The 18,305-nt window shown below is 36.7% G+C and overlaps 1 protein-coding gene across 4 annotated transcripts in view; it reads right to left on the bottom strand.

The window, feature by feature from the left end:
* Window positions 1-18,305, bottom strand: part of PLCE1 (phospholipase C epsilon 1) — a 118,699-nt gene that overhangs the window by 40,027 nt on the left and 60,367 nt on the right. For all 4 annotated transcript variants that reach the window (XM_061348955.1, XM_061348958.1, XM_061348957.1 and 1 more), the window contains one exon: window positions 14,557-14,873. In XM_061348955.1, the coding sequence (XP_061204939.1) occupies window positions 14,557-14,873 (317 nt within the window). The remainder of the gene's footprint in view (window positions 1-14,556; window positions 14,874-18,305) is intronic.

The raw sequence follows: 18,305 nt of genomic DNA on the forward strand, positions 1-18,305 counted from the left end.
AACAAGTAAAAATCAAACCTTCATTTTATCAGTGTACAGATTTTCTTTCCAGTTTATGTTCCCACAACATCCATAAAAAGTAGCTATATTTCACATGGAAACCTAATTTAAACCAACTGTTCCTTTTTACAATATGAATCCCTGGGGGCTTGATTTTTATCATTGTGTAAACACTTAGGAAGCAATAAACGTGATTTGTTTACTGACACTGAGTTCCATTCTTTGGTCCTGAAGGTCTCAAGTGTTTACAGACAATACCAGTGTGAGGAGAGGCTTATAAAAATTAGGAAATGTTAGTTCCCCCCTCAGGGGGCGTAGACGTTTATTGAAAACAAGCATGTGAAATAAAATGCATTAGTACTTACAGAGGAAAAAAAACACCAACCAACGACACTAAAACTATATAGGGTTTCCATTTATGCAAGTCTATACAGACACAGTGTTCTGAGCCTGTCACTCCTGAGGGAGAACAGTCAAAGAAAATGAAAAATCTAAGTCACTATCTAATCTTTCTAATGCCCAAATCAATGAAGAACAATAGAACAATAAATGAGAAATGTGCAGAGAAGACAAGCCATAGCTCAAATATATGCAATGTATATGTGTGTACAAAAACATCACATTTTTAACACTGAATTCTTGAAGAAATGAGGCTGTAAAATCATTCCATCTTTTATACAGTGAGGACATACTTGGGAATGCATACCATGGTGACGGGGATGCTCTAATGGGATGTGAGGAACAGGGGACAATGGACCTGTTAAAAAACAGTATTCCATCTGTCCTAGCCCTCATTGGACCACTTGGGTATGGAAAGCCAGAGCTGGAAGAAACCTGCTTCAGGTCTAGTGATTACTAAAAGAAAGCAGGTTAACTACTGTTTCAATAATTACTGTATGTTTTATAATTAACATGTAACAAGAAGAAAGTTTAGGAATAGATAACAGGTACAGAGCTTTCAACAATGGTAGAACAAGTACCAGAGTCCAATGTTGTACATCCAGAAGAAACTTTCTCAAATACTGTTGCTGTAGAGACCATGATACAAAATAAATAAAAGCTATTAATACTGGCTGCCCTATACAAGATATATCTAACAGCTCTGCCAGCTCCGAATGAGAATGTGAATTTAGCTGAAATTTTATTTGAAGTGCTCAATTGGTTATTCCTAAAATGTAAAAAACAGAATCAATAAAGAAGTGCATACCTGGTGAGCATTAGGATATGAAAAAACCCAGAGCACTGCATGACATGGGTCGAATGAGGGCAAAACCAAAATAAAAGGTAACACAATTAATGCATTTTAAAAATCAGAAATTGTGAAACAAAACAGTTCGATCTGCAGTGCAAGGTTGGCATACATTTACTTGTGTATGCTGGAATAAAATTACATATTGTTTTTGGATAATATTCCTGTTTTCCAGAAATGGCTCTCTTAGGGAATGCAAATGCTAAACATGCAATCTCACAAAAAGAATTAGTATTTTTTTGGTATGAAATACCAAGCGTGGTAATGACAGTTTGATTAATATGTGTGTTTAAGGTAGTAAAGATGTAATGCTCATGGGAAAACAGTATCAAAATTGATGAAGAATATCTAAAAAAGCAATTGAATTCAGACTCCCAACTAAGAAGCAACCTTGAAACTAGGACAGCCACTTGTAGAAATTTCATTTAATAGAGAGTTTAGAACTGCTATAAACAATTACGAATTCTTACAAATGCTCAGTAGAAGCAAACAGAAAATGATAAAAGTCAGCATGAACAAGGCTTTGTAGCATCGAGATTGTGTATGTATATGCAAGTGCAAAATAAAGGTGCAAAAGGCAGTAGTCTCCCATGAAGTTTATGCTCATTCCTCTTTCAGGACAAGAACAGACTTACAGGAAGAGTACAAAATATTTTTCAAATCTTTCACTAAACAAGAAGGAAAAAGAAAGTTTCTAAATTTGTAAATTTTAAAACAGAATGGGCAAAGGCAGGTATAATGGATCGAGCAGAATGAGAGGACAGAAATGAGCATCTAAAGATACAACCCACTCCTGAAAATTAATCAATTTTATTAATCTGCTTCAGAAATTTCATTTTTCCTGGAGATCAAGAAAACTGTGAGGAGCAGACTGGGATACTTCAGTCAGATGCAGATAATGGAAAATTTCATTCATATCATTTTACATGCTGATGAATTTAGGAATGAAGCAGGGCTGTTCCTCTACATATGCTACAGACTGTTTCAACCTACAGTTCTTTTGTCATATCTAGCAGTAACCAGGAGTATAAATTGACTTTTTTGGTGGTTCTGAATAACACCAGGTCTCCATAAAGATTTTCTATGAATTATTCAGAGACTGTTGTTTGATTAATCTGAACCCATCATACATTAATCTGAACACATACCCCGGAAAGGGAGATTATGAGCTTCTCAGAAAAGCTGGTATCCCAAAACTGGTTTCTTGGAAGGTTTTATCAGTCTGAGGCTAGAGCAGCAATGATTAAAATGGAACAGTACTGTCAGAAAGGAGGGAGCAGAGGAAAGGAGCAGTGAACAAAGGTCATCTCCTTTCATTCATGGAAGTTTCTGCTGAGTGTTGTGCTTAACATCTGCAATGGCTTTTGTACTCCTAGGTTTTTTAGTGAAGACAGCTGGAAAGCAAAGAGAATTCAGCCAAATAACAGAGCTGAGGGGGTATTTCCCCAAAATTAAATGTGGCCCTGGAACCTGGGTAGGAAACAAACACAGAATTAATAAGCAGAAATATCAGTTACCCACTTCAACTGCCATGGCGTATTTTTCTTAGAGAAGTTTTGAAGGGGGGAGATCTCATTGAACCCATAGGCTTTACAGGAACAGAAAACAGAAGCTGAACCTCAGCAAGCTCTCTGAATATTTTATTCTGCCCAGGTAGATTGAACTGACGGAGCCACAAACTTTATAATGAAGAAAAAATATTCTAAAGCTCTTCAATAAATGCATAATGAAATAGTTTGGGTATGGCATTAATTTGAGATGATTACTCATTACATCCACAGCTAAAAGGAACAATGTACAAGCAACGCTGAAATGCAGGTTAAGTTGAAAGGACTGCAATCTTCAGGAAAAATCATGTTTGACAGCTCAGAGGAAACTGAAGCACATTAATGAAAACATACACTCATTAAACAATACACAGTAAACCCACTCCAGAATTTAGTGACTTATTGATAAACATGTGAGCAGTCCAGTATATTTCCTCCAAGGTACAACTCGCTAGGAATCATCAACATTCTCAAATGACTGTCCCGCTGCCACTGGATCCCCCAGACACCTCATAATGTGTATACTAAATATTTGCTGCCTTGGATGTATAACCTGTCTCTGCAAAGAGGGTATTCAAAAATAACAAACTCTTCAAGATCTTCGTACAAACTAAAGATTTCATCTATGTACACCTGAGGTAGATGCCCCTCACACAACAGACATGCAGAGAATAAATGTTTTTTTCCACTTTGGCAAGGAAGTAGCACAGACAGTATTTTAGAGTGGCATAGTTTCTCTGTCACTAAAACCAGGTGTGATTTCTACCTCTAAAAGTGGTTTTCTAGTAAGCAGGAGACAGCAAAGGGAAGCTCCATCCTGGCAGCCTCTGACTTCTGGACACTTCAGCCAATTGGATACAAAACAGCACCTCCTCTTCCAACAGTTCATTCTTGGTTGGCTTGCAGAGATATCTCCCCAGCTGCATCACACCTGAGGAGCGCCTAATGCAAGGATGAAGAACGGTCAGGTAGCCAGCTACCCAGTCATCAGGCTGCCCCTACAGCAGCACGAGGGCTTCGCATTTCAAGCACAGCCTGAACTAACTAGCTCCAGGACACCACAGAGAGCACACCCCAGCCAAAAGACTGCACAATAGCAGTCTTGCCAAGCAGATCAAAATACACTGAGGGTATTCCTCAGAATGATCAGTAATGCTTTTTGGATCACGTTTTTGTGTTAGGTATCACTTTACTGTCAGATCACAACATACATATCAACATATTAATCATTATTTTCCAGTTTACCTTTTTTTTTCCACACTTGACTTACACAGTTCTGTTTACTTAACTCATTTTAAACTCCCTTCAGAACAGAAATCATCACAGCAAACCTATAATTAGATTTCCGCTGCACTGCTGATGAGCCTGAAAAGTATGAGAAAATGTATCCTGGCTTCATTGCTATAATCCACATGATTGCAAGAGACAAGAAAAGTCAGAAGTTAAAATATGGTCCACTTAAGTAAGTTAGCAACAACATCTGTCTTTTCATTCAGATAGAAAAAAAGTTACTTCAGGATTACTGCGTACTAATACTAAGTAGCAAACAAGGAAAATCAAATAAAATACATACTTACAGGTTTAAGCATTTTCTGGTCCCCTAATACAGAGCAGCACTGACAACATTGTGCAAAATTAATTTCAGATATATTGTAAAGTAGCCTCATTTGGAACTCTTCAGAGGTATAGGAGCATCCTTCACATCTGAGTACGAGAACACAGACCTGAATCTGATCTGCACCAGACGTCCAGGAAATACAGACTGTAGCTGAGCAGTGATCTCTAGCACAGTACTACAAGATCTGTACAGTTTAAGGGGTTTTGCAGTTATCTTGTTCATATCACCTCTACTGTTTTGACTGCACTAAAATCTTTTCAACAAACTTTTTTTTTAAGGTTTTTAGGCTTTTCTTACTTTGATCAAAGTTTTCACATAAATTCAAGTTAGATTCTGCTAATGCATTTGGGAAAGGCATACTATAACTCAACGTTAATCTTCAAGCATACTGTGAATTTCTTAGGCAGTGACTGAGTCTTATTCAAAGTTTTAACTTACTTGGGATTTTTTACAACTGTAGCAAGACCTTTATTTAGGATAGACAAACCTTGGACCTATGGAGACATTCTCAGAAAGCTCCACAAAATTTCTGTTATGATTTGCAGTTCTCCCTTTTCATTCATATTTTAAGACAGAAAAGTTTTTACAGCTCTACTTCCAGAATTAATAGTAGGAATATATTTTTAAAAACCTTACAGCATTTTATTAACAAAAATTAAACAAGCCCATGCTAAACTTTTAAACATGAGAAATCTATCAATCATTCAAAAAGTAAAATAAGCCCCTGTTTTTGACTACCTAATCACTAAACTACCACTGTTTTATAGTCAAGTCTACATGCAGGCAAATATCTCCCAATTTGTCAGTGGCAGGATACTGATACTTATTACTGATGCTCAGCTGCTTTTACTAGTAAAATATGAATGATATAAAGGAGACACTTATGATGGAACTTGATTGTCAAGGTGTAGCATATAACCTTAAAGTCCTTACAAGTGCAAACTACAGGACTGTTTACCATTAGCTCTACATGAATCCTGCTCCATATAGTATACAAGACAGAACAATGCTTAATGCAAGTTAAGTATTAAATGTATCTCTAAATTTGTCATGGATTTACTTCACTCCTTTTCTCCTTTTTAGTTTACTAGTGCTCAAGATTATAAAAAATCATATGCATATATATTAAAAAAGTATATAACTTGTAGAGAATGTATTCTATGCATATTTTTTAATGGAAATTAATTTATTATCTTTCATTGGACTGCAAATGCAGCAGTGGTATTGAGTGAGGGAACTGTGAAGATTCTCCCGCGGCAAAGCCCAGTGTTTTGTAATTTGTATTGCTCTACACTAATTTCCCCAGCTCTTAAGTTTACAAAGCTTTCACAGTAATTCCCAAGCTATATACTTCAGTGGGTGATGCTACACGGAAGAAATGATGCCTTCTATTTTTGTATTACGTTTTTAGGAACTTCATAATACTTGTGAGATGCAGCTTTCAGAGCTGAAATGAGCAAACACAGCTGTCTACCTGCAGATTAACACTTACCATCACTAGCAGTTAGTATAAAATCTTTTGGCTTACCACAAACTAAGATTACAGTACATACCTTTGCTTGATAAAATAGAGTTATTTAAGTAAAATCTGAAGAACTTGAAAAATCCATGCAAAAAATATAACCCTCAGCAGATATCTATCATGCAGTATTTATGGCAAGAGGGAAAATCAAACATTAACTTGTTTAAAATCAAAATTCTTAGTATATCAGTGTAATTTGACTTCTCCCTCTTTAGAACAAAAATTGAATTCACCTTTCACAACATTATAAAGTCTTTCTACAAAGTAAAAGTGTTCTTAAGGGATATTATTATTCTAAACCTGTAAGGAGCAGATTAGTATTTACGAGGCTTTCAAAAACACTAGCAGTGTGCAGCATTTTCACTAATAGCTGGCTACAGTGAGTTCCTTTGCATCGCTAACTGTGCACAAACCCCTTAGTTCTTAATGATGGATATAAGGAGAACAGTATACAACATAGAATTGGTTTACTTTATGTGGATTTCTCTAAAATTTCATTATTAACATTTTTGGGCTTTTGCTATAAGGTACAAAATATTTTTCTAATGTATTTTTTTAAATCTGAGTGTTTAAAATTGCATATTTTATGAACAGATGGTTCACTTTACACACTTGAGTGAAATTATATAACCTTACAAAGAACATTTACCATTTTAAATCTGATTAAACACTATTCCAAACAAGGACTGGAAACAGTTTGATATTCGAACAAACACAATCTTCTAAAAAGTATTATGCAAGGCATTTAGGCATTGCAAAAAAATGCTGAAAGGCAGAGCACAATATTTATTTACATTCCATTATTTCAGTAAAATGATATGTCTCTGTTTTGCTAGTGAGGGTTTAAATCTGTGCTTTGAATGAACAATGAAGAAAACTGACAAACTGAAACCATTAAAATTAAATCTATCATCAATTAGTGCACTAAATGGCAGTATTTTTAATAAATATTACTGATATGAGAATGACTTAGTGAATAATTAAACCACCCCAGTAGCACTGCTATAAAGGAGCAGTTCAAACATTTTTACCTTCTTAGCTTATTTTTTGGCAATACTGAATTTCATATCTTGCTTGTTCCATAGTGGGAATAACTTCAGACAGCTCTTTGAATGATTTTTCACTCTGGTGCAATTTCAATCACAATTGCTTTGTATACATATCTCAGCATGGAAAATTAAATGCTGCATTTTGTTTTAAGGTTTTATTGCTTTTCTTTTCCTTGAAGCTGTGGCCAGAAATAAATTAATTAAATGTTTACATAAATACAAATGTTTACAACACGTACACTGAACTCGTGTTTCCGTGGTTGCTTTGCTGGCAAAAGGCAGAAGGTTGTCTGGGAGTAAAAAACATATATTTGGAAGAGTCTGGGAGAGTAAAGATACATGAAAAAGAAAAAGGTGCCCAGGAAGACTGTGGTGTAACATAAAGGCATGATACTGAGTACATGGCACTCAAGACAAAGAAGCAGTGCAAACAAATAATATTAGAACAGAACCAGAGAGAAGAACTAAATGAAGAAGAGAAAGGCACAGGAGGCAACAAGGAGAAATGGAAAAAAGTATATTTCTGCAGTTATCAGGCTCCTAAAACTTACTTGGGTACCATTTTCCTAATCTTTTCTCAACTACTAGGCCTCTGCTAACTCTGCAGAATCTCCTTAATAGATTCCTCCCACAGTTTTTATTCATCCATGAAAACTGAAGCTCTGGTAGTGAGTGCTCTATAGAGCAGAAAAAGATATTAGTACTGTTATTATGTGCACAACCTTAGAGAATCCAAAAGCCAATAGTTTTGCAAAGATGGATGTTACTATATTTCATTCTCCTCCCACACTATCCAGTAATTCAGAATCAGCTTTTAATTACATTTAGTAACAGGAAAGAATATCTGTCTTTAGCTTGATTCACTGCCTTGCTCTGAAATGACTATGATCAATTTGATATTATTAGAAGCAAATGAAATACCAGCTGTGTCTCACTGTTGAGTACATGTTGTGCCCAAGTCTCCACTATCATATAACTACTGTTTTAATTAAACTTTTAAAGACTATGGGCCTTATTTATAGTTGATGATACTGAATGTGTGTAGCCCAAAATATTCATAATAAATAAAACGTGAATATAAAATACCTTCTAATTATCTGTGTACATGTGTCACAGGCTACTGTATAGCTTTACATTCTCCTAGCACATTAAAAAATAGCTAAAAAGCTGAAACATTTAAGAATATTTGAAATATCTACAGGTGCGTTTGCTTCTTCCACTCCTGTAAATCTGAATTAATTTCTGATACAAAGTTACATGCTATAAACAGGCACATGTGAGCCACAGTTTTTTCTCAAATACACCGGTTTAGCAGTATGTTATCCTTATTTATATAGGGGTACTATGCATCTTTAAAACGTACAGAAAGATTCTTCTTTACCTGAAAAAGCTTTGAAGAGATGTTAATTCCTATACTGCAACACTTCCAAGTTTGGAGCTATACCCTTTCTGAAAACACAGAAGTCCATTGTTTTAAAGATGGCTTTCCTTATTATCTTCTGGCAATAAAACCAGAAATGGAACAAACTTAGAACATTCTACTAAACTTATGGCTTAAAAATCTTATTTATTCACCTGCTGTTGAAAATTTGAACCAACTGCAGTCAGACTATCTGAAACAATGTTTTCTTCAAAACGTTTATAAAGAAGTAACAGAATTAAAGATACTAACAGGCAAGAAAACGAACAACCCACAGCAACAAGATGTGTAATATACAGAATTTCAGGTCAAATAGGTTAAAGCAACAGAAATGTAATTCCCTTTCTCTGAGATTATTTGAAACCTCAGGCTGTTGCAAGAAGAAAATGAGAGAAAAACAATAGGACCTATTCATTCTACTGCCCAATTTTCCTACAAAGCATTAAGTAAAAACCAAAATTACTGTCCACTTTTTCAGCTTCTCCTTTAAATGTCTTCTGAAATGTTACCAATAATTTTTGTTTCCTATACAGTACAGAGACAAGGAGCAAAACACAACCTTTATGACAGCTGAGATTGCAAACTGACATCCTGGAAAATTAGGATGATAACTGGATCAAAGAAAGTGTAGAAATATATCAGGGGTCTAAAATCATATCAGTTAAGTGCTTTCCTTTTAGTAATGTAACTTCTGTTTTCACTTTGTATATTTGTTAAATCTGATCTAAACTTCAAGATTAAGGAACTGAAAAAAGCTCAATTTTATCATAGCATTGTAAAAGAAAATTTCTGATAAATTTCAATTTCAACCAATTTAGATGTCTAAGGTAGTTCATGCACTGCCTAGAAGAGCTGTAGATGGACGTGAATACAATACAGTTTTCTCCCTTTTTTGTAAACTAAACAAAATTCCTGGTTTGGTTTTCAGTGTTTTGATGCCACACTATTACATTACTCCAACAGAGCGATTGATTGGATTTGTTCTTTACAAGGGAATTAGCACCTTGCTAATTGCAGAACACTAGGATGCATTTCTTCTTAAGCAAACCTATTTATTTATTTTCATTAGGTCTGAAATATGTACATTTCAAATCCATTAGGAGCATGGTATCATTTCTCTCAGTTCTATTCTCCTCCTCATTAGATACCTGAAAATTATTGCATAGCAATCTATATTCTTTCCACAGTGTAGTATATAAACATACTGATTCAGTAATACTTTTCATCTGCATCTCTCACCCTTCTGCGATTATCAATCATTTTTAACTTTTCCTTTTTCAAATTTACTGCATCTACTCCACATGTTGAAAAGTTCTCGAATTCTTTGATTACATTTTTTTTTATTTAACTTTAGTTTTATGAGCTATTTCTTAAACAATAGTGACCAGGCTTTCTATAACAGCATTATAGAAGTTACTTAAGCTTCAGTGGCAATCTCACCATGACCATCTTCTATAGTACTTTCAGGGAACCAAAATATGAAAAAACATGTTATATATGTAAACATTATGAATCTTTAATGACTGGGCTATATGTCATATGAATTTCTACCTGTTAGACAGTAAATCCTGCATACAAACATTAGCAGACTATAAGATTCTTATTTTCTTTTGAATATTTTATTTCTCTGTGAATTTCTGTACAGACCTGAGGGCTAGAATGACCTGAAACTTTTAAAATGCTAATGAAATACAACCCCAGAATGTATTCCATCCCATTTTGTGGGGGTTTGTGTGGGTCTTCAGGCAAGATGTAAGCAGCCTGTGGAAACCTAGCTATAAAGACAGTAAAAAAGGAGATCTCCAGAACATGTAAGTTGGTTACCTCGCCTTTAAAGCAGGAATAGAGCTCTTATTAAAACAAAAGTAAAAATCATGCAAGCCCCCCAAAATTAAATTTATACTACCTATTGCTACTTATTTTTTGCACTATCACTTGGTAACACTAAGGTTAACGTCTGGTTGGCCAAAAGCCTATTCAACCTTTGTGAAGGAACAGCCTAACACGTCCCAGTTCAACGCAAAGTCCTTCTGGCTTGAGGCACAACCACAACTGTCCTCCTTGTGTGTTGTTAGCTTTGATACAGATTTCTTACTCTATGCTTAACTTGGTTTCCTGGTTTCTTTTCATCCTTTTCATGATTTTCAGTTCCTCTCGGGCTCACAACACTGTGATCTCAGATCAAGAATATCTGACAAAAATGTATTTTCATCTTCATACTAGGAGACCAAATAATTTTCAGAAATCTTGGAAGACTCTCAAGCTGTTAAAACAAGGTACAGATAAGGAAATACTGAAACTGGCAAAAGCTCCAGCTACTGTTATCCTGCCTTTCTATAGATAAGAAAATTTAGGAAGCGTTCCTGCTGGATTATCATCATTAATGTGATCACCGAATCATGTCCAGTACTTTAAGTCAAAACACCTTACCCAGGTAATATACCAAAAGAATATGCACATTACATGCCTCATCCAGTGTTAGACAGTATGCTCTCTATTGCAGTTTTTCACAAATGAGAACTGAGTAGAAAAAATAACAGCAGTTATCTACTGCACATTCAGCCAGCTTAATTGTCTTCAAACAGCAATTTCGCCTACTGCAGAGAGCAACTGTTCTCTCTCAGTTCTGCAATTCTTCATAGACTATTTCCATGTCAAACACTTAGAGCTGACCACTCAGTGTAAGTATACATTCTTCTGTGCAAGTCCTTCCTATACTTCTTAGACTCCACTGAGGTCTAAATACTGTAATTCATAGTAAGCAACACTAACCAACAGTAAATACAAAGGTTTAAACAAATGATTTTCATGTTCTATGTATCTCATCAGTAACTATTTAAATCATTCACATCTAGAAAACAGTTTTTAAAAATGTTTATTTAAAAACATATTTAAAATATAAGGGAACCATTTGGTGTTTCCCAGTATCTACTGCTCAATCTTGCAACTTGCAGTCAATGGGAGTTTGCAGCTTCAGTCAAGAACTGGGTTTTCTGTGAGTTACTGAATTTAAACAGTAAATAATTCTAGCAAAATTTACCTCAATAAGACCAATTTTTCCCCCTACTTTTCACTTAAAGTCACTTTTAAAAAGATATTGTAATAGAATCATAGAATAATTTAGGGTTGGATAGGTCCATAAGCTCATCAAGTTCCAACCCCCCTGCCATGGGCAGGGACACTTCACACTAAACCATGTCACCCAAGACACCATCCAACCTGGCCTTGAGCACTGACATGGATGGAGCATTTACCACTTCTTTGGGCAACCTGTTTCAGTGTCCCACCACCCTCACAGTAAAGAACTTCCTCTCTATATCCAACCTAAACTTCTGTTTAAGTTTCAACCCATTACCCTTTGTCCTGTCACTACAGTCCCTAATGAAGAGTCCCTCCCCAGCATCCCTATAGGTCCCCTTCAGATACTGGAAGGTTACTATGAGGTCTCTATGCAGCCTTCTCTTCTCCAGGCTGAACAACCCCAACTTTCTCAGCCTGTCTTCATACGGGAGGTGGTGAAGAAGTCTCAACAGGAATGACTGAGGTTGTTCCATATCAATGGGAATTTTAACATTAAAGTTGCCTCTTGGTGAAATAGTCAACATTATCTTTTAGTCTTAGTGGTTTGTAACTTTGCAATTATTCTAGTCTAGCATTACTTGTTTGCTAATGTTACATGGTAATTTTTCATTCAACTTGAATTAATTCCTGTCTATCTGGTGCATAGATTATATCCTGCTTAGTGCAGTGGGTTACTGTTAAGTATAATCTGGAATAACTTTTTTTAAGCATAGATGTGATATGTTTAAATGGAGTTATTGTACAATATTTACTGCTTGTAATAAATCACTGTTCTGCTATCTGCTTTATCTTCTGGTGGAGTGTATCAGTTACCATAGCCAAACACAAGCGTGAACTTTCAAAATGTCTTTGTTTATAAATGGCAAGAAAATTCTTGTGCAAAGAGTCATGCTTTTGTTGGCAAAAGTCAGGGAGCACTTGCTAATATTTTTTGGCGTTGCCTATAGAAATACTGAAGTGTATTTATAACGTGGGAGCCAGAATGACTTTTAGGGTGACAGCTTCTGATACATAATGGGAAAAAAATTCCATGCCACTGTTCTGGTAAATGAGCAATTGTACTATATAGAGGATTTTTTCATATAGCAGTATGGTGTTTAGTAATTTCTCTGCCACTTACTACATATTAATAACACTTGTTTAAAATGACAGTCAATTTCTGGTTTGTGACACAAAGGAACTTTTTTATTGAATAGAAGAAATACTGTCATTTTCATGGAAGCTTATATTGAATGAGAGCTGCAGGAGTGTTATAAATGAATAATGAAGATTAAAATATTTTCAAATTATTAAGTCCAGAGGAGGGCCACAAGGATGATGAGCGGACTGAAGCACCTCCCATATGAAGACAGGCTGAGAAAGTTGGGGCTGTTCAGCCTGGAGAAGAGAAGGCTGCGTGGAGACCTCAACAGCAGCCTTCCAGTATCTGAAGGGGGATTATAAGGATGCTGGGGAGGGACTCCTCATTAGGGACTGTAGTGGTAGGACGAGGGGTAATTGGATATAAGGAAGAAGTTCTTTACTGTAAGGGTGGTGAGGCACTGGAATGGGTTGCCCAGGGAAGTTGTGAATGCTCCATCCTTGGCAGTGTTCGGGCCGGGTTGGACAGAGCCTTGGTTGTCATGGTTTAGTGTGAGGTGTCCCTTCCCATCACAGGGGGGTTGGAACTAGATGATCTTAAAGTCCTTTCCAACTCTAACTATTCTGTTATTCTATGATTCTACTTGCTTTTCAATCCTGTGACTGTTCAGTATCAGAACACATGATGATCAACTTTTGTACAGCTAACTGCAGAATGTCCTAACACACTGCTTTGACACTGTACCTCACCAAGTCATACTTGAGCTCAACTTCTTCACCTTTTTCCCACTGCCCCCGCTATGGCGATCACTGTAAGAGAAACACCACAGGAAGGGGACCCTGCCTGGGTCAGCAGATAGATTCCTCTCCAACTAATCACCATGTACAGTATTTTCCTAAATACAGTAACTAAAGCTGATTTAAGTAATATTTAGGCTCTGTCTAAAAACCAACTTTTAATTGCAACTTTTATTTATGTTCCCATAATAGAATTACTTGAGAGAAGTCCACATATTTACAGTATTTTATTATTTAATAACAGGAATCCTCCAAAACATGCTAAATACTCAGTCACCGATTCTTATCTGCCCAGGAAGCAGGAAGCTCACTGAGGTTTAATACATATTCTTCTATATGTACTTAATTGTGTGCTGTCATTTTGACATGCACAACTCTCATCTCTTACTAAAGCATAAGAATGCAGTGGATAACAAACTAAAAGGCCGTAAGTGAAGACTACCTTAATTTTATTTCACTTTTATGAATCTACAAACCGCTAACATTAAGCATGATTCACACCAAAAAAAAAGAAAGAAAGGAATTGTTCCAGCTAAACCCTAAGGTTTTACTTAGGGGTGCTTTTGTTTTGGGTTGGGTTTTTTGGGTGCATTTTTTTTTTTTTACAATTTTCTCAAGGCTTGATCAATTTTCCATGAAACTCATCAGATCACCTTTCTAAAAATAAAGTAAAATGAAAATGTGTGATGCCAAGTGAAACTTCATTGTGCAACAGCATTCAAGACACACTGGGTGATTAAGTAAATAAATAAATAAAGCAGATTAGTTATACAGAAACTTCTAGTTTATAATACTTCTGTGCTGACTCCTAAAATCATGCTTAGTCTACAAAAATCCAAAACAAATAAATAAAACTCCAGCTCCTGAACAAAATAATAAACTGACTGAAAGTATACCCCATACTGTCAGCATAAATACAAAGAACTACAAATCTGTCTTTTTTTTTTCCCGTTTACTTTACAAAGTGCAAGAAAAACTTCAGTTGCAGTTTTCCAAACTCACTGAGCATTAGGTCACATAACTCCTATCAAATTCAGTGGAAGTTATTTAGCTAAAATGCCCTCGTCATCTTAACTTATGTTTTAAAAATCTGTCATGACGGCTAAGTTCAGCTGTGAGAGACAAAGGAAATAACTAACCCACAAATCGCATAATAACCTTTATGAGAAGTAATTTCAAAGTTCTGTCTTACCTCATTAAACCTTGTCACCAGATCTTCTACAGCATTATGTTCACCATTGGGAGAAGAAAGAATAGAAGCAGATATGGAAGCTTTAATAGACGGCAGCTTGCTCTGACACTCAGCGTTACCCAAATCCCTGGTTAAAAAGCAGAGGTAGTCAATGGGTAAGACTTTACGGTAGAGCTCCTGCTCCTGCTCAGTCAGCATGCTGGCCACCTCTTCAGGGAACTGGATGAGGTGCTGCAGTTCGATCAGCTCTTTGCTGATACCAGCCACGCTGGAGGGAAGGGCACTGGAGCCAGCCATAGATGCGCACGCTTGACGTTCTGAAACAAAACAAATAAAATATTTACCAGGCTTTTGCCCTAACTTTTAGACTGGGCAGTGCAGAAGCAGACAACTTGTTTTTTTGTCCTGTTAAACAGCTCATTTATTCAGCAGTACACTATATCCTAACTGCTTTACATTTAAACAACCTAAAATGTTGTTTCAGTCAGGGTCTTTCTGCACATCTCTATATCAGATATTAGCTGGGGGCTTCCAGAGACTGGGGCTTCCGAGATTAAGCTGCTTGCCAAAACATGCTTGCTTCCTGACTTTTCCAAATGTTTGCTTCAGTCAGTGTCAGTCTTGTCAAAGCTTCGAATAAAAGGATCATCTAGGCAGGGCGCAGCTTGGTTTTGCCTCCATATTCAAGTCCACAGTACAAATGGTTTTGAGGCCTTGCTTGCCTGGGGCATGGGGACTGTACTGCCACAACAAATAATGTACAGTGATCATGTAAACCTCGTGTCTGTCAGCATTTTTTTTCATATTCCTCTTGCTATAAGGTATAATTCATCTGCACTCACTGCATTGTGAAACTAAATGTCCAAAGTCAAAAAGCAGTTTTCATTCCCCTGGGAAAATGCATGTATTTGGGAGTATGCATGTTTTACCCATTATTACAATACATTAACAGTAGTTTTATCATATCCCAGCAGTAATGTCCCCTGAAAAATAAAACTTTTCCTAAGAAGGAAGAAGCCAAGCTTTGTAATACCATGTGGGAAGCCCAAAACATCAACACCATGATTCCAAAACAGTGAGTGTGAGTCTTCTGACTAGAGGAGTTTAAATTGAATTCTCTGAACAAAAATCTTTCAAGAATTACTTAAATGTACAAACAGCCATGGTAGTATGTCCTGTACTCTTCTTCCTTCCCAGGAAAAGGAGCTTATTTTTTGTACTGGTTCACAAAATATCATCAGGGATTTTTTGCACATAATGGAGGTACACTCTGGATCTATCTTTTACTTCCTTGTTTTTTTTCTATCAATAAACTCTCCTTTTACAGAGGGAGCAAATATCCTTATTGCTCTCTGAAAGAAAAACACCCAAACAACAAACAAATTCGTAATGGCTTATTAAAATTAATTCTTTTATAATAAACATAAAATATACTACCTGAGATTTCCTTTGTTACTCATTTTATGCAAACTATTATCAATCAGTGGAAAGTTAAAAAAACAGAAAACTGTCTTTTTAATATATTTTACTAAAAGTAAAAAGATAAATTACAGCAGCCCCAAATAAAGCTTTAGGGCTAACAGAACCTGTTGAGAAATTTTCAAATACATAAAAAGCTTCTGGAAGAGGCAAAGAGTAATTATGTCTGTACCTAGACTAGTGAGGGGAAAAGTGATGGACTTAATTTGCAACAAGCAGTATTCTGGTTAAACAGGAACTCCGCTTCAAGGATACTGAAGTAGTGCTGTACAGTAACTGCAGATATGAAGAAAACTCTGTCAAGATCAAGGAAGATTGTCAGGGGCGAAGACAATTAAGAACACCATGTTGACATGTTGATCCTGGGTTGAGCACAGTGAGCTTCTGGCCTTCCTTTCAGTCTTGTTTGCTTTGATTCTATATGAAACTCCAATTCTATTTTCTACTTAAATCTGTGCAGAACAATTCTGATAGATTTTATTAGAAAAAGCTCATTTGACTATTTCTGATGTAGCATCAGAACATAAGCTGATGCCAAAATAGAAACAATGCAAAATATAATGATCATTTTATATTACAGGGTGTATATATTTGCATAGTGCTTTGCATATATGGACCAAACCATCACTGTCACCACCAGCATTCTCTCAGGAGGAGGATATGAAAGGCATGAGACAAACATCCGCTACCACCCATCTGCTCCCTAGAAGTCTCAGTGCCTCACTGATCCCCCATGCATGACAGCTCTTCTCACTCAAGAACTTTCCTGTGAAATACAAGGCACCCTGCCAGCCAGAAGGCAGGAAAGTACAGCCTGTACCAGCCTCTCCTGTGCCTCACTGCTGAAAATGAGGGTGTACAGGTTGTGCTTATGTTGTCAATTTATTCTGGATCTCAAATGCACTCTTGAAGTGAACCTCCCAGGCATCCTAACTTACTGTGCTTTGGTTTACAGCCTTGGAGCACAACAAAGTGGATGTTTTTCACATGACAATGCACCAGAAGATGTGCTCCCAGAAGGCAACTAACACATCCCAGTTGCTAACAAGCTGTAGCTGTCAACAGCATCTGAACTCTGGAGAGGACACTGATGTGAGGAAAGGACAGTTGAACCAGACGGCTCAGATCACGGCTCTGCTGCAGAGATCACGTAACACGGGAGACAAAGCAGCAAGCACTATGAACAATGCAGTGTTGCAGAAATACTGGTGCTCTCCAAATCCAACATTATTTGGTAGCTACAGTTATAAACACCTTGTATCAGTGTAATATGAAAACAAGGTGTAACTCTGTAAGGAGTGCTGATGGAAGAGAGAACGTGAGTGAAGTTGAGCTGTTCCCTGACATAAGGCTTGCTGGTGAGATTTAGGGGTACACTTTCAGTAATTCACCTTCTCCATTACAATGTCAACTACCAAAACAGCCCGCACTGGCTCTGTTGACAGAACTGCATTCCACATTGTGTTGGAATTACAGCTTTGGTCAGACCTCAAAACCTGCCAAAGGTGGACACTGAACGTGAAACAAACTGGATCCTATTTCAGGTCCTATTGCATGCTGCCTTTGCCCAAGTGTAATCACCCTTCAGGCTCCATTTAATACAACTTCTCACATCTAACAACAAGGCTCAACACACTGAAATGACCAGAGGTATGAAAGTGGCTCCGCAGTGCTCCAGACTGCTGAAAACTACCAGGAATCTCTCACAGTATCACAGTATGCTAGAGATGGGAAGGGACCTCAAAAGAATCCCTGCTAAAGCAGGGATTTTGAAAACCATTAATGAAACTACATTTAATGAAACCATCATCATCCATAACAAAGGCTTCGCAAGCCAGCTTCTTTCTAACAGGAAATGAAGCTGTCAGAAATTTTTTTCGTGGAAGCTAAGCCAAGGTGATTCAAGTCACAGGCTAAACAAGATAAGCCACTGGTATTGCTGGATTTGGAAAAGGATGAGAAATAAAAACCCTTCCCGATTCAAAAAGCTTAATTTCAAACTAGTTTTTCTCAATTCTCCATTGAACTGAAAGAACTCAGTAAGTTCTGCATCTTTAATGTAAGGGTCCATGGAACAGGCTGCCGCAGCAAGAGTGCAGCTAATATCCAAGGAGAGGTACGCAGGCCAAACAGAGTGATTCAAGTCACAGGCTAAACAAGATAAGCCACTGGTATTGCTGGATTTGGAAAAGGATGAGAAATAAAAACCCTTCCCGATTCAAAAAGCTTAATTTCAAACTAGTTTTTCTCAATTCTCCATTGAACTGAAA

Source organism: Neopsephotus bourkii, unplaced genomic scaffold (assembly GCF_033783945.1).
Source record: "Neopsephotus bourkii isolate Nb327-2 ecotype Australia unplaced genomic scaffold, CSIRO-AGI_Nbou_v1 NB_379, whole genome shotgun sequence".
In the NCBI taxonomy this organism is placed as follows: Eukaryota; Metazoa; Chordata; class Aves; order Psittaciformes; family Psittacidae; genus Neopsephotus; species Neopsephotus bourkii.